The sequence below is a fragment of the Schistocerca gregaria genome, chromosome X, assembly GCF_023897955.1.
Source record: "Schistocerca gregaria isolate iqSchGreg1 chromosome X, iqSchGreg1.2, whole genome shotgun sequence".
NCBI classification, from domain to species: domain Eukaryota; kingdom Metazoa; phylum Arthropoda; class Insecta; order Orthoptera; family Acrididae; genus Schistocerca; species Schistocerca gregaria.
In genome coordinates, this window is record NC_064931.1 from 174,661,267 (window position 1) to 174,676,208 (window position 14,942).

Below are 14,942 nucleotides of genomic sequence, written 5' to 3' on the forward strand. Positions count from 1 at the left end.
TTGAGCCAATAGCTGTGCTTACTTGGTAATACTACAGGCATGTCAGTTCACAAAAAAACAACCCTTGGACCTCTGTATAAGCATGAAATGACATTCTTGGAGCCCAGAGCAGATCAGTAGGATGTGGCCTGATGCACTGCACAGTGCCAAATGGGACAGTCACAGACAGAACTCGTCAGTTTTATTATAAGAGGAGGATCCATAGTCCACTGTGTTTTGATTCCATTTTATTTTATGAATACCACAATTGTGTTGGTAGACGTGTTAGGGTTTTAATGTCATGAGCAAAGTTTTGCAACCTGAGAGTATCGTGTCTTGAAACACATTATTGAGTAGTTTGTAGGGCAAAAATATGGGTAAATTATTGCTGTAGACACAAAACATACTTTGTTCTGTGGTCTTTATATCAGACACTAATTTACAGAATGAAATTACAGTGAAATCCAGACCATTAGCTGCTTACAGGCATTGATAAATATCAACAGGGCCAGATGAAACTGTCCGCCCCGATCAGGACTCGAAGCCGGGATCTCTTACTTACATGGCAGACACAGAGGATAGTGCGAGTGCAGGGACTTATCTCTGGCACAGTCCCCGTGAGACCCACATTTCCAACTTACTGCCCACACACTACACTTGCAGTGCCACTATTCTCATTACTAGTGGCAGTCAATCTACCGATTCCCATAAGTGTTTGAGCAGTGTGAGTGCATTCTCACTGAAGAAAATCATTGGCCGATAAGACTTACGTATATATGAAGATGGTACCTGTTCTTTCGGACATGTTCCCGTTGATAATTATCAATGCCTGTAAGCAGCTAATGGTGTGGATTTAGTTGTAATTTCATTCTTCGAGAGCTGCAAGACCATCTTCATATACAGATCAGGCACATGTCTGAACATGTCCGAAAGAACAGATACCATCTTCATATATAGATAAGGCTTACTGGCCAGTGATCTTCAGTTGGATGCACTCATGTTGCTCAAACTCTTATGGGAATCATTAGACTGACTGCTGCGAGTAATGAGTATAGTGGGCAGGGGCACTGCAAATCTAGTGTGTGGACAGTAAGTTGGAAATGTGGGTCTCCTGGGGAGCATGCCAGAGAGAAGTCCCAGCAGTCGCACTATCCTCTGGCTCAGTCGGGTAGACCATCTGCTATGTAAGTAGGAGATCCTGGGTTCGAGTCCCGGTCGGGTCACACATTGTCAACTGTGCCCGTTGATATTTATCAACACATGTAAGCAGCTAATGGTCTGGGTTTTATTGTACTTTCATTCTTCGAGAGCTGCAAGATCACCAATGGTATCTGTTCATTCGGACATGTCCGAATGAACAGATACCGTCTTCATATATAATTTACAGAATGGCTGACACAAATTTTGCTGTACAGTTGCCTTTTGATTAGTAGTACGGATTTCAAACCAGATCAGTATCATGATTTAAGGCCAAGTGATGTTGATTGTTGGCAGCGGATCACTGAGGAACATGACTGAAAGTAAAATAAGAAGCTTTTTATGCCATGGAGGGAAGTGAAAATGAAAGAAACTGGCTGTGAGAAAAGGTAGTCATAGGGGGAAGCAGAAGTGATGTGTGCGAAAGTAAACAGTGTATAAAATTCCGCATTATAAGTGTATTTTTTAAAGTATGGAGCACTTATTATCATTCTATAGCAATCAAGATTGCTGTCTGCTCAATTTGTTTTGTGTTATTTGTTTGTTTTTACTGTGGCTGTCAGTGTTTACATGCTGACTGCGAGAGGCGATGTGTTCTGCATCAACTATTCTGTTTATTCTCTGACTTGATACTACTACATTCATTGATGTTAACTGCTTGTTTTGTTGAGGATCCATTACTCTTCAGAAGTGACATTTCTACATGGATGTAAAGCTTCTCTCAACTGTGGTCTCCTAAGGAGATATTTTTTTTCTGTGTTACGCAGAATAAAGGTAATTTCCTTGGTGCATGGAACTTAAGTATTGTTTATAAGACAGGCTGAACATTATGATACCCATACAGTGAAGTTGTTCACATGGACCTCACCTTAACGTTCTGAAATTGATGCCTCCGATATAAACAGCACAGAAAATGCAAGAATTTCCATAAAATCAAGTCAAAAGATGATAGATGAACCGACTGAGACAATTCCTGCAGTGTCCAAACTTGCCATGCGATTGCCGCCTTTCTGGCTGTACAACCCTGCACTATGGTCTGCGCAAGTCAAGGCAAGTTTGCATTATGCTGGAATCTCCACAGATTACATGAAGTGTGCCTTAGTGGTCAGTCAAATGGATCACCATTTCACTGCAGAGGTTCAGGACCTGTGATTAACTCCTACAAAAAAACTCAAGGCAGAACTGCTCTGCAGAGTGTCTGCCTCACAAGAAGAATGCATATGCCAAGTTTTGACACAGGAAGACGTCAGCGACAGGAAACCACCAAAGTACCTGAGATTTTGAGAAGCAAAGTTAATACTCACGTTGTGCCAGACAACCTACTACACATGTTCTGCAGCAGCCACCTCCACTGCAAGTCAAGGCTATTATAGCGTCACAAGCTGAGGTGCCCTTAGACACAGTCATAGACCTGGCTGACAAAATACAAGAAGCCATGACACCCACTTCTATCCGTATAGTGACAGTGCCATGTAACAGTGTATCAGCATCATTTTTACACACATGGACAATGATTCTCTTACAGCCAAGGTCCACATGTTAACGAAACAAATTGGTGAAATGTTGTCTCATTGTGACTCTAGAAATGACAGGGGACACTACCGCAAGAGGTCACTCAGCTATTCCTCAACAAATTCTTCAACTCCTGGTGCAGAACAGCAGTCCATTTATTTGTATCGCAAAACATTTGGAAACCAGACTTGCAAGTGCACGTCACCTTGCACATTGCCGTGGGATGTAATTGCATCTGCAGCCTATTGCCAGGCAGTCAGGGCGCCTATTTATCAGTGATTGAAGGTCGGGTTAGAAATTCTTGGTGGACACTGGACCACACTTGTGTATTGTACCTTCTTACATGGTTGGTGACCACAGACTTTGTTCACTTGTATGTGGCAAATAGTTCTTCAATATCAACATATAGTACGCAGCAGTTTGAGTTAGATTTTGGATTATGATGTGCCTTAGCATGGGACTTTGATTGCTGACATCACAGAACTGATAATTGGAGCAGACTTCCTAGCATACTACCACCTGCTGCCACACATGGCGAATGCAAAACTCATTGATAGTGTTACCATCCTGGCAGCTAAGGGTTTCCGGTGCAGTGCAGCAGTGCACACCGTTAAGTTTGTCCAAGTGGCAAGTGGTGCATAGCGTTGTTCACTGATGGACCACCTATCTCGTGTTGACCCAGCCAATTAGCTCACAACCATTTGGACACTGCAAAGACAGAATTTGACTCCAATCTTAAGGAAAGCATTATTTGCCTGTTAATTAGTCTATGGTCAACTCCTCTCCATCTTTTGCAAAAGAAGTATGGTGCATGTCACTCGTGCAGAAACACAGGCACAGTACCGGACTTTTATATGTTACCCTTGTTGTAGGACTATAATTATGCTTTACATGGTACAACTGTGTTCAGTGTGCTTGAGTGTGCTGAGGCTCAAATCTCACTGGCAGAAGAGGACATTCCTAAAGCAACCATCATCACACAAATTAGCTTATTTGAGAGTCTTTTCCATGACATTCAGCCTAGGTAATGCTGCAGTCATGACAACAGTTTATCGACTAAGTACTGCAGGGTCTACCATTTTGTTTCACCTATCTGGATGGCATCCATGTCTTTTTGGCCACTGCAGTGCATCACTAACAACGCTTAATCGACATTTTCAAACACTTGGAACAGAGTGGAGTGGTTCTGAACACTGCTGTGTGTGTGTGTGTGTGTGTGTGTGTGTGTGTGTGTGTGTGTGTGTGTGGCCAGTTGCAAATTAACTTTTTATGCCACTGGATTTCTTTTTCAGTCTCACTGACATTACCAGAAAAAGTAGAAGCCATTTTGTTGAAGATAACATGACCAAACACTTAAAGAATTATTCCACTTTTTGTGTATGTCGAATTTTTATCGTCACTAAATAGTACAGAAGTTTCTGACTGCAGCACTCGCTGCTTCCAAAACCAAAGGAAGTTCTCCAATTCAGTTGACAGGTACAATGAGCTTTGCCTTTGAAGTGGCAAGACAGAGCATAGTGATTGTCATGCTCTTGGCACACCCTGAAGTGGATGCATCTCTTGCGTTATTGGTAGATGCAAGTCAGACTGCTATCAGTGGCCCATGAAAGCCACTCGCTTTATATTTGCATAAGTTGTCACCATTGCAGCACAAGTGGAGCACATATGATCAGTAACTTCTCACTGTCTGTGAAGCAGTTGAGTACCTTTGCCCATAATTAGAAATCAGTGTGTTCACCAGCTTCACAGATCATAAGCCACTCACTTACTCCTTTTGACAAAACAACAATTGGTCACCATAAGAATACAATCATTTCCAATTTATTGCCCACTTCAGTACCAATATCAAGCATATTTTGGGCATCAACAATGTGGTAGCTGATTGTCATTCTTGCGTCATCAATATATCAAGCACCATTCATTTCGCACAATTTGCCAAGGCGCAACATACAGACAAGGGGCTCCAGAATCTCTTCAGTGACATATCATCGACTTGGAGTTGCAACTAGTTGACATTCCTGGCAGAGATGTCAAGTTATACTGCGATGCCTCAAGTTGAATGCCTCTCCCCTTTTTACCAACTACATTTCACAGGTGCACCTTTGACTGCTTGCATGACTTGTGCCACCCAGGAGTCAGACCATCATTTAATCTGGTCTTGAAATGATTTATTTGGCCTAGAATGCAAAATGACTGCTACAAATAGACTTGTGCGTGTTTCCAGTGTCAACACTTCTGTCACTTGCATTCGTCAGTGGGAGACTTTTACAACACAACTTAGATAACTTCATGATTGCTGCATATGCACATCGATGTTGTAGGTTCACTACCTCCATCAAATGGTCAACTTTACCTTCTAAAACTGATTGATCACTTTGCCTGCTGGTTGGAAGCAGTGCCAGTTGACAACATTTCAGCAGAAATGCTAGCCTACCTGCCTCTATGGCCGAGATCACTAATGCGTGCTTGAATGGCACCCAACCTGGCGGTAGGCTGGTTTGAATCCTGGTGGTGGAAAAAATTATTACTGCTAGTATTTGGTCGCTGAGGGGAGGAGAAGTGGTGGTGTAAAGTTCCTACTCACCATACTTTTCACCAGTGTCCTCATTTAAATACCAAACCTCTCCACAATGTCTCATTAAGTGAGGACATATGACACTGTTGATAGTGATCAGTCCATTGGATGGGAACATTAAGCTTGGCGGCCCCCTTCGTGCTATTTGTGAGGAGTAGGCTATGTGTTGGCACTGGGGTTCCCCCACTCCCTTCTCTCACCAACATCACTACACACACACACACACACACACACACACACACACACACACACACACTCACACACACACACTATGTGTTACAAATATTATGTAATTGAGCATATTGTAACTAAAACAAATGCTAGTCTCTGCCTGTGTATAAAGTTGGATATTTTGTTTTGGTTGCCCACTGCACATCACAACAGACTGCGGCTGACGATATGAATGTGATCTGTGTGCCCCAACTTGCCAAACTTTCTGGCAGTGTGCACACAAAACTACAATTTATTATCTGGCAAGCAACAGAGTGATTGAATGTTGGCGCCATTCCATAAAAGTAACACTGATGTGTCATAAACTAATTGGATGACAGCTGTAGCAATAATTCTACTTGGTCTATGGAACGCGTGCATACAAGCCTGACTTGGATTTCTCATCAGCAGACCTAGTCTACAGTGAAGTGCTACGGCTTCCTGGAGAATTTATTGACACAAATTTCCTGCAGCCTTCTAACCAAGACAAGGCAGAATTTGTTCATCAATTGAGAGGTCATATAGCCAGCATTTGCCCTCACAAAGCTTGGAAACGTGCATGCATGTTATGCTACATATGGGTTGTGTTAAGCTCTCAGCACCTACCTTACACAGGTCTGTAGTGTCTCTGACAAAGAGGAGCACAAACACTGGACATAACAGTAAACAGCAAACCCTCTACAGTTTCCATTGACAGAGTCCAACTAGTGTCTGTGTTCCCAGATGCACTGCCAACTGATGCACCACAGAACCAGCCTCAGCAACAAGTACCAATACTCCCCAACCCAGATCTGCTTCCACAACACGCAGCAAGTTCCAGACGATGCACACACTTCCATGCAGTTGTTTTGGATGATGATCCGCTTCCCCGAAGAGACTGTTGTGGCAGTCAGTTTTGCCGTCTGCTGCATTTGAGTTGTGTGTTTGTTTTTGCTGCAGCTGTTCAAAATAATTCAAATGGCTCTGAGTATTATGAGACTTAACTTCTGATGTCATCAGTTCCCTAGAACTTAGAACTACTTAAACCTTTCTAACCTAAGGACATCACACACATCCATGCCCAAGGCAGGATTCGAACCTGCTACCATAGCGGCCGTGCGGTTCCAAACTGTAGCACCTGGAACCGCTCGGCCACTCCGGCCGGCGCTGCAGCTGTCAAAGTGCTTATACGCCAACCACTGCAGGCGTTGTATTCAGCATTGACAATTCCATTTATTCTCTGACTTGATAATACTACATTCAATGAAGTCAATAGCTTATTTAAATACAGATTCATTAGTGTTACTACTCACATGTAGGACTTGTCTCAACTATGTTCTCCTAATGAGATATTTTTTGAGTGTGTTATACTGAATAAAAATATTTACACAGTCTGAGGAAGCTAATTTCTGTATCAGACAGGCTGAAATTGTGACATATAGTTAAGTTGTTCAGGCGGCCCTTGTCTTAGCCTTCCAAAAATTCTTTGTATCCATTGTGGATGACAAACTGCAGCTGTAACTTATTAATATAATAAAATAAAAGACCAATAGCTGTATGTATTCATTGCAGAAAGTTCTCAGGTGTGGGCCTGCTAAATCATTGTTACACTAGGTGTTACTTTACAGCGTGTATTTGTATGTGCCAGTAAAAAGAAAACTTGTAACCAAGAAGCATTGTAGCGATTATTCAGCTGACAATGTACTGTTGAAAGAATTATGTATTGTCACTGCACAGTTAATTTGGAAAATTACTTACCTTCATTTGAGGTGAATCATTCCACGTTTTACTGAAATTAGTTAATTTCCTTGATAGGCATGTTGAGCGAAATCTTTTTGGGTTTCTTGGCACGTCAATTCATATTGTGTTTGTGACCCTTTTGAAAGCATATACTATCCTCCATTTTTTGGTAGAAAACATGTAAACAGAAAGGAGAATGTTTGGGTTCAATTGCCTGCCATGCTGATGCAGTTAAAAGGTATCATATAAGGAGAATTTGTATGTAATACAATGAAAAATTTTAGAAACCCAAAAAAATGCAGAGTTTGACATGAAAAAGTTCAATTTTTCACATAAGTGTAGTCAACTGACTAAATGTGTAGTACTGACATGGAGAAACATCAGTTGCTGAAGATACACTGTCAAACCATATTTGTAAATGTTTAAAATGGTACCAAAAGGAGATGCCAAAGTATTGCTACTGTCACCAAATGGCAGTGAAAAGGAAGCATAGGTGAATATAATTTTGGAGAGGATGTGTGCAATACTATTAGCTGAGAATGTAGCTAATGCTGCGGACAGTTTTGATAGCAAATCCTTAACAAATCATTTACCGTTACCTCTTGTTTAGTACAGAAGTAACTGAGGTATGTGTTATGAAGAAAGATAACTTATGTTGTAGAAGCAACATTGAATAGTATATAGGCCCAGAAACCACACATTGTTGACTGGAGCTCATTTCTTGGTCTTACACACTTTGTTGGTTTGTAGTAAGTGGAGGGAGAGATGGCGGGGGAGGTAGGTTTGTTGTTCCACTTAAGGTAATTGTTGCTTTTTCTTTGGATTGAATCATTAGGTCTCTGGCAATGGGGCATGTGACCCGGCTCTTATACGACAGCTACAACACTTACAGTTGTTACTGCTACAACAGCAGCAGCAGCAGCAGCAGCAGCAGGAATCTGGTTCTCGATCTCAAACTGATCAGGTAAGTTTCCTTGTGTGGTAACATTCAGTTCTCTTTTCTGTAATATTTCTGCACCACTAACTGAAAAATAAAATGAAATAATTTTTTTCACATTTGGTTCTTGAGTGTCTGTATGCTGTTTTATTTAGTTACTAACAGGAATCTTTTTTATATCTGTAGGCTCTTCAATTACATATAATGTAGTATTAGAGTGACATTTTTATTGTTCGTTTTGCATGTAGCTTTATACTATTACCTTTTAACATTTACTTAATAGAAATTTTGTTTCACCTCAGTGGAGAATGTTTAACAAGATTGTGAATGGTGTCATGAATAAAACACCATATCTTGTGTATCTCAATTTTCAGTTTTGATGGTAATAATTTCCTCCTTGCTTTAATCACTTATGGTTGCAAGTGACCAGACCACTTTGAGACTCAAGCCTAAGCTTATAGGTTTAAGGGTTTAATATGCTGTAGAGTAGCAGGCTCATATATTTTTAAGCCATGAATCTGCATGCCACATTTTTCTGCTTTAATATTTTAGGTAATTTAACTGAATTCTTGCTTTTTATCATAGTCTGTATAACAGACTGGAAACATAATTGTAGTATTTAAAAGATTTTAGTATATGTGCGGAAGACCAGTGGGACAATAGGACAACCAATTCTTGGAGACCAAAGAGAGAATGGTCTGCTTCCTCTTTGGGAAATGTAGTATTGTATTTTAGATTTTAGTACAGGTGCCCAAGGCCAGTCGCACATATGGACAACCAGTGTTTGAAGAACAGATAGAAAACAATCTACTTGCTCTTTGGGAAGTGTAGCATTGTATTTTAGAGTCTGTGTAATTACAAGATGGATGAAATGGCATGGAAAAAGATATATTCCTTTGCATTAAGAAACAATATTCTTACATACCAAGTTACTGAAGAAATTATGAAACGTTATTTTTAATTCAGAAACTTCAGAGCACCACTAGATGTCCAGCATAAAAAATGTTTGTACTTAAAAATTATTATTAAGGGCCACAATATGAGCTCTTTTCAACAGGAGTGGTGTGATATGGAGCGACATCATGCACAAGCGGATGAGTAATTGGAGAAGTGAATTATTACATGAAAAGAGTACCATGATTGAAAACATAATGAAAATAGTCAGTGGTTGGCTAGAGGAAAAAGCTTGATATGAATTTACTGTAATACATGAAACAAAGTTTGTTCACCTTAAAGCAGAGCTCTGCTCCCACATCAGTTTCTAATGCCATCTCTGGGGCTATACCACCTTCACATCTATAAAAAGGATGCGACTAGGCAAAAAATTGCTGAAACGTCTTATGAGTTAGGAGTACCACATTATTTTTTAAAGTCTGCTACTGATTTAACCTTATTTTCTCATTTTGTTTTCTGGGGATGGCCTTCATATTTTTAGAGAAAGAAAATACTTTACATATAGGAGATCAACCAGCATACATACTTTGAAGTGAAGAAAACTGTACAAAGCTTTGTAACTGCCAATTTTTAAATCTCTGTTACACCAATATTGAAAGATTCAATCTTTAATTTAGTTGTAACAAAATCTACACTGATGGTAGCATTAAGTACAGCGACTGTCAATTCATCTCTCCCTTTTAGAATTATGCCACTGAAGATAGTTACCAACCCTCATTCCAATGTGTGCTCCATGTCATGCATAAACAGAATACCTTGTGCCTACCTGTGTGTGTTCACTACCTCCCACAAACAAAATCTTGTCAAAATTGAAACTGAGTTGGAGGAAATGGGACCAAAAATGCTGATTTGACAACATATAACATAACTAATGTGAGCAACTAGAACAGAAATACAAATCTTGTTAGGCAGAGACAAAATCTCATGTCTCTCTTACTCATTATAGTTGCAGCACAAGGTTGGAAAGAAAAGGGGAAGTTGGAGCTCGGTCGTGAAATGCCTCACATGTTTATTTGGTATACAAATAGATTAAAAGTTCACATGGTAAATTGTGTACGATGATAGATTTATTTTCGTTCCCCTTAACAGCAACTAACTCAGCAAGGCCCTTCTCTTGTTTGGGATAAATGTATCTTTATTTTGGGGGTAATTGCAATAACCTATCCATTCATAAAATTTAACACTTTTCTCCTTAAACTTGTTACAACAATTTTGTAGGTAAACATACCAAACAATGAAAAGCACTCTTAGTTAAACATTTACCACTACAATGTTAACTCTGTCACCTGAGAGATAAATAGTTAGATGCCAACAGCCTGCAATTGTTTCCTTCCCTTCCTTTGTCTTCCTCTACTTCAGAGGGTTGGTAGAGAAAACTTATTTTATTTCTTATTTATGTTATTCACAAGTTCAGCTGGAACTCTAAAATGAAAAAAATCCAGAGTAAGAATAGTAGCTACTGGGGCCTTGTTCTGCTGAATCTCCAGATTAATGCACAGCATTATTTGTGAATATTACAACCCCCTGAAAGAATGGTCTCATTCAATCCAAACTGTGAAGATATGTTGAAGAGTGTACCAGCTATAAGTGTTCAAGATGACTGAGATCCAGTAGAACTCCCTCTAATATTATGTGAAAGGTCAGTGTTATGCCATTCTGTCATTTAAAAGATATCAAAGGTGAAATGAAGCAGCAAGTACCCTTATTCCTCTTTGACATCAAAGGCTACAGTCTCAGAGAATGAGGGAGTTAAAATGGGACAGTGATAAGCATGTGACAAACTGACATACCATAACATTTTTATCTTATACAGGGCACATTCTTACACTCATATTTGCAGAACCAGCAGTGTAGTTGGGGTGGGTGTATATGTGTTGATTATATGCACAACACTGTTGGGGTGGATAGATGGTATGCATGCTGTTGCATCAGCATGCACTCTCTTCAGTGCTGTTGCTGATATGTAATATGCTGCACACCAAAATGTTTTGTTTTCAGATGGATCCCACTTTCACCTATTCCACAGCGATAGGCGCACAGGCGATAGACACTACTGTGTTGAATGCTATCAAGCAGTCTGGGTTGCTGAACAGTGTAGCAGAAAAATGCAAATGTGGTGGTTTGGCATGCTTGTATGTTGTGTGTGTAATCTGTATTATAAAATTCTTTTCAGTCATGTGTATCATACTTGACCTTATGTATCATACTTGACCTTATGTATCATACTTGACCTTATGTATCATACTTGACCTTATGTATCATACTTGACTGTGTTGCCATTTTCTCGAACCTGCATTTTTTATAAACTATCATTCTTTGTTAATAGTGAGATGTTGCCATTCTAGACACTGTCACTTTAATGTTATGAAGTTTTAAGTGGTTGAAATTTGTGATGGTAATATACATTCATGCAGCAGCTGGTACAACAGCAGACACAGCAGCTGCCAATACATCAAATACAACAGTCACAGCAACAGCAGCAGCAGTTGCTGCAGCAACAGCCACAGCTACAGCCACAGCAACAACAGCAGCAACAGCAACAGCAGCAGCTGCAGCAGCAGCAACCACAAATACAGTCTCCATTGTCTCAACAAGTACAGCAACAGAATCAGCAGCACCAAACAACAGTGCAGTCAGTTGAAATGCAGGCTGTGCAAGTGCCGCAGCAGACGCAGGCTCAGTCTCAAACTCAAACTCAGACTCACACAATATTATCTGCCGTTACTTCACAGCCATCAGCTACTGGACTTGACAGGTTTGGTACTTTGTATTTTTTTTAACTCGCAACAGTTTCGTTTGGAGTTAGATTCAAACAATTAGCTGAAGTCTAATTTCAGTTCCAGGTCGTTATTTCTTTTTTTCTGTGGAAGCATCTAATTTTGAATTTTTAACAGGCATAACTGATATTATGGGTGATATACACTGACAAGCAGAAACTGTTTGCTGTTCTGTTTTGAAACTAGTCAACCACATATTGTGCAAGATGAATAACTGTCATCTCCTTACAGTTTTGGCTAACAAAAACTGCCTTCAGATAGTTATATTTGAAATTTATAAATCGTGCCTGTAAGGGACTGAAGTAATTTTAATTTTTAATGAAGTGAAGCAGTGATTCAGTTACTTGTACCGTAAAGGAGAATTTACCGCAATAGTTTCTAATAGAGATACTTTTACAGCATTTTATCAAACCCAGAACTCATACGGCAGCTTCAGAACATACAGCAGCAGATATCACTCCAACCAGTCAATCAAGAATCTGAGGATAACCTAAGGAAGTTACAAGAAATGAAACAGCAAGAAGAGGAATTTGACAAGCATTTGAGTCAAACAGTGCAGGTAATTGTGAACAAAGATCATGAAAGCTGCACGCATTAGCAGTGTGTTGTCGTCCGCGAGTGTGTGCCGCAAAAGACCAATACTGTGAACTTCCGATAGAGCCTGTCACAGACGAGTGTCCATTTAAAACCTGCCGCGCTACACTGTCGCTCAGTTATGTTATTACTGCTTAAATACATTTGCCTTATCTTATTGTGTTCAGTGTATGTTATGGTGATTGGCATACATGGCACAGTCTAATAAAGTTGTATTAACGTTCTTAGTTGTGTTGTGTGTGCAAGTTACAACACAAGTGAAGATGGGTGTGAGATGGTTCTCCGTGCAGTTTTCAATATCTGGTTAGCCCTCTGTTGCGCCTACAATGTCTGACAGTACCACTGACGAGTTTTTACTCTGGTTGGTTGATCAGCAAGGGTTTCTTACTGCAGCGTTGCAGCATCTCTGTCAGAAACAGGTGGTGTTCACCACAGCACAACACAATCAAACCTAGGTATTCCAAATGGTTGCCTCTGTTTGGGTCTCTCTCAGTCTACGTCACCCGCTGTCACCCCTTGCACCTCCTGTTCCTGTTCTGTCTGTTACTACTCCGGTCATTTATCCCCACGGTTTCCGGCTTACAATGAGTATGTCGAAGAATGGGAAGCCTACGAAACACGGTTCCAGCAGCATTTTCACGCATTTGGATTGATTGACGGATCTTGTGCCGAGCTTTCTATTTGTCTTGGTTGCTGCCTCGCATTTATCAGCTCCTTTGTCAACTGTTCCCCCTGGGGGATCCATCTTTACACTCTTGATAACATGTATGACCTACTTTCGAAGTACTAATGTAAACAAACACATGTTATTGCCACTCGAGTTGATTTCTATTTATGCTGCAAGAAATTGGAACATACATATAAAACTTGGGCAGTTAAACTTCATGGTTTAAGCCATCTTTGTCGCTGATGTACGTAAGGAGTCGTACGATGACTAAACGGTTCGTGATGCGATCATTTCGTTGGCTCCAAATCATGAGGTTCGTTCAATGTGAAAACCTTTTCCTCTCCAACGTTCTGACTACTGTACAATCGTTTGGGATTTCGAGGGCTGCGGGTACTCAATTTGAATCGTAGTGTGAAGTTGCAGAAGTTGAACCCACGTTGCAGAAGTTGAACCCACTTTCCCCCGCCATTTGTCAGAAGTTTCACAGGGGTACGATATGGTGACAGTCCGCACGTAAGTGAAACGTCTCAACAGCCGCCCCAACTCACTGCGGTGGCCACACCTGCAGCAGTAGCACAGCAGGCCTGATAATGAACGACAGTGCAAGCGCTACATGTGTTCCTCTTGTCTATCGTGTTTTGTCACTCATGATAGGTGAGATTGTTCTAAGCAGTGTGCTGTTTGCTGCCAGTACTAGAAAACGGTCCTCATTGCTCCTGTTTTTAACGCAAAATTCCAACAGCCTATTGCAGACGCTGACGTGGATGTCAGTTGTGTATTGGAAATGTCCATTGCAAATAATAGTCTTTTTATTGATGTCAGGATTTATCAGAAGGTTTTGCAGATGTAAGTTGTACATGGACTTGGTTTCTCGCCCTTTAACACCAGTGTCATGGACATCGGTCACCTACAGTAAACAACTCAGTCTGATATTGGGTAGTTTCTCGGCCCCAATCACATAGAAATCTGTGGTTCGTCCACTGTCTTTTCTGGTGGTGAACAACGCATGCACCGAAAATTTGTTTGGCTTGGACACTCTTAACTTTCCAGGTTTACTATTTCTGATGAAGTTAATCTCGTCTCTGTTCAAGAGCCTTATACACAACTCAACTCTTTATGCTCTGAATTTTCTGCCCTGTTTTTTGTGGTCTTGGGTTTTGCCAATAATTTCAAAGCCCACATCACCATGAAACCTTCGGCCAGGTCCAGTTTTTGTCGGGCTCACCCAATGCCAATGGCACTCCATGACCAAGTCAAGGCAGAGACATTGTCATTGTCAAGAAGCTGTCGGTGGTTTCAAAGTTTCTGTCAATGCACAGTCCATCGTTGACTTGTATTCTTTGGTGTGTCCTGATGAACTTTTTGCTAAGCTCACTGGTGCTTAGTATTTTTCCAAGATCAACCAAATTGAAGTCTGTGTTACAATCTGCACTTTGCCTCATAAATTACCAACTGTGTCAACATTTAGTGTTAGTAACAGATGTGTCCTAGCATGAGCTGGTGGCGATATTAGCTCATAAATATTCTGATGGCTCCAAACGCGTATTGAATACACGTCGAAGACACTTAATTCGGCTCGGACTATATATTCACAAATAAAGAAATAATTTACGCTTTTAAGAAGTTTCATGTTTTCGTTTGTTGTGTAAAGCTTCATCTCATCGTGGATCACAATCCGTTTGTGTTGCTGTTTAACCCCTCAGCATCATTGCCAGACAGCAGCGCATCTCCTTCAACATTGGGCACTATTCCTCTCTCAGTACAACTGAAATATTCACTTCCGCCTCATGGCTAAACATGCAAATGTTGACACGCTTGCCC

General features: G+C 40.6%; 1 protein-coding gene across 9 annotated transcripts in view; it reads left to right on the forward strand.

Moving 5' to 3' along the window:
- LOC126299535 (SR-related and CTD-associated factor 4) overlaps positions 1 to 14,942 on the forward strand; it is a 197,143-nt gene that overhangs the window by 44,174 nt on the left and 138,027 nt on the right. For 6 of the 9 annotated variants that reach the window (XM_049991518.1, XM_049991516.1, XM_049991523.1 and 3 more), the window contains exons 5-7: positions 8,028 to 8,156; positions 11,498 to 11,838; positions 12,260 to 12,419. In XM_049991518.1, the coding sequence (XP_049847475.1) occupies positions 8,028 to 8,156; positions 11,498 to 11,838; positions 12,260 to 12,419 (630 nt within the window). The remainder of the gene's footprint in view (positions 1 to 8,027; positions 8,157 to 11,497; positions 11,839 to 12,259; positions 12,420 to 14,942) is intronic. The other 3 variants (XM_049991519.1, XM_049991522.1, XM_049991517.1) reach the window with 1 other exon arrangement.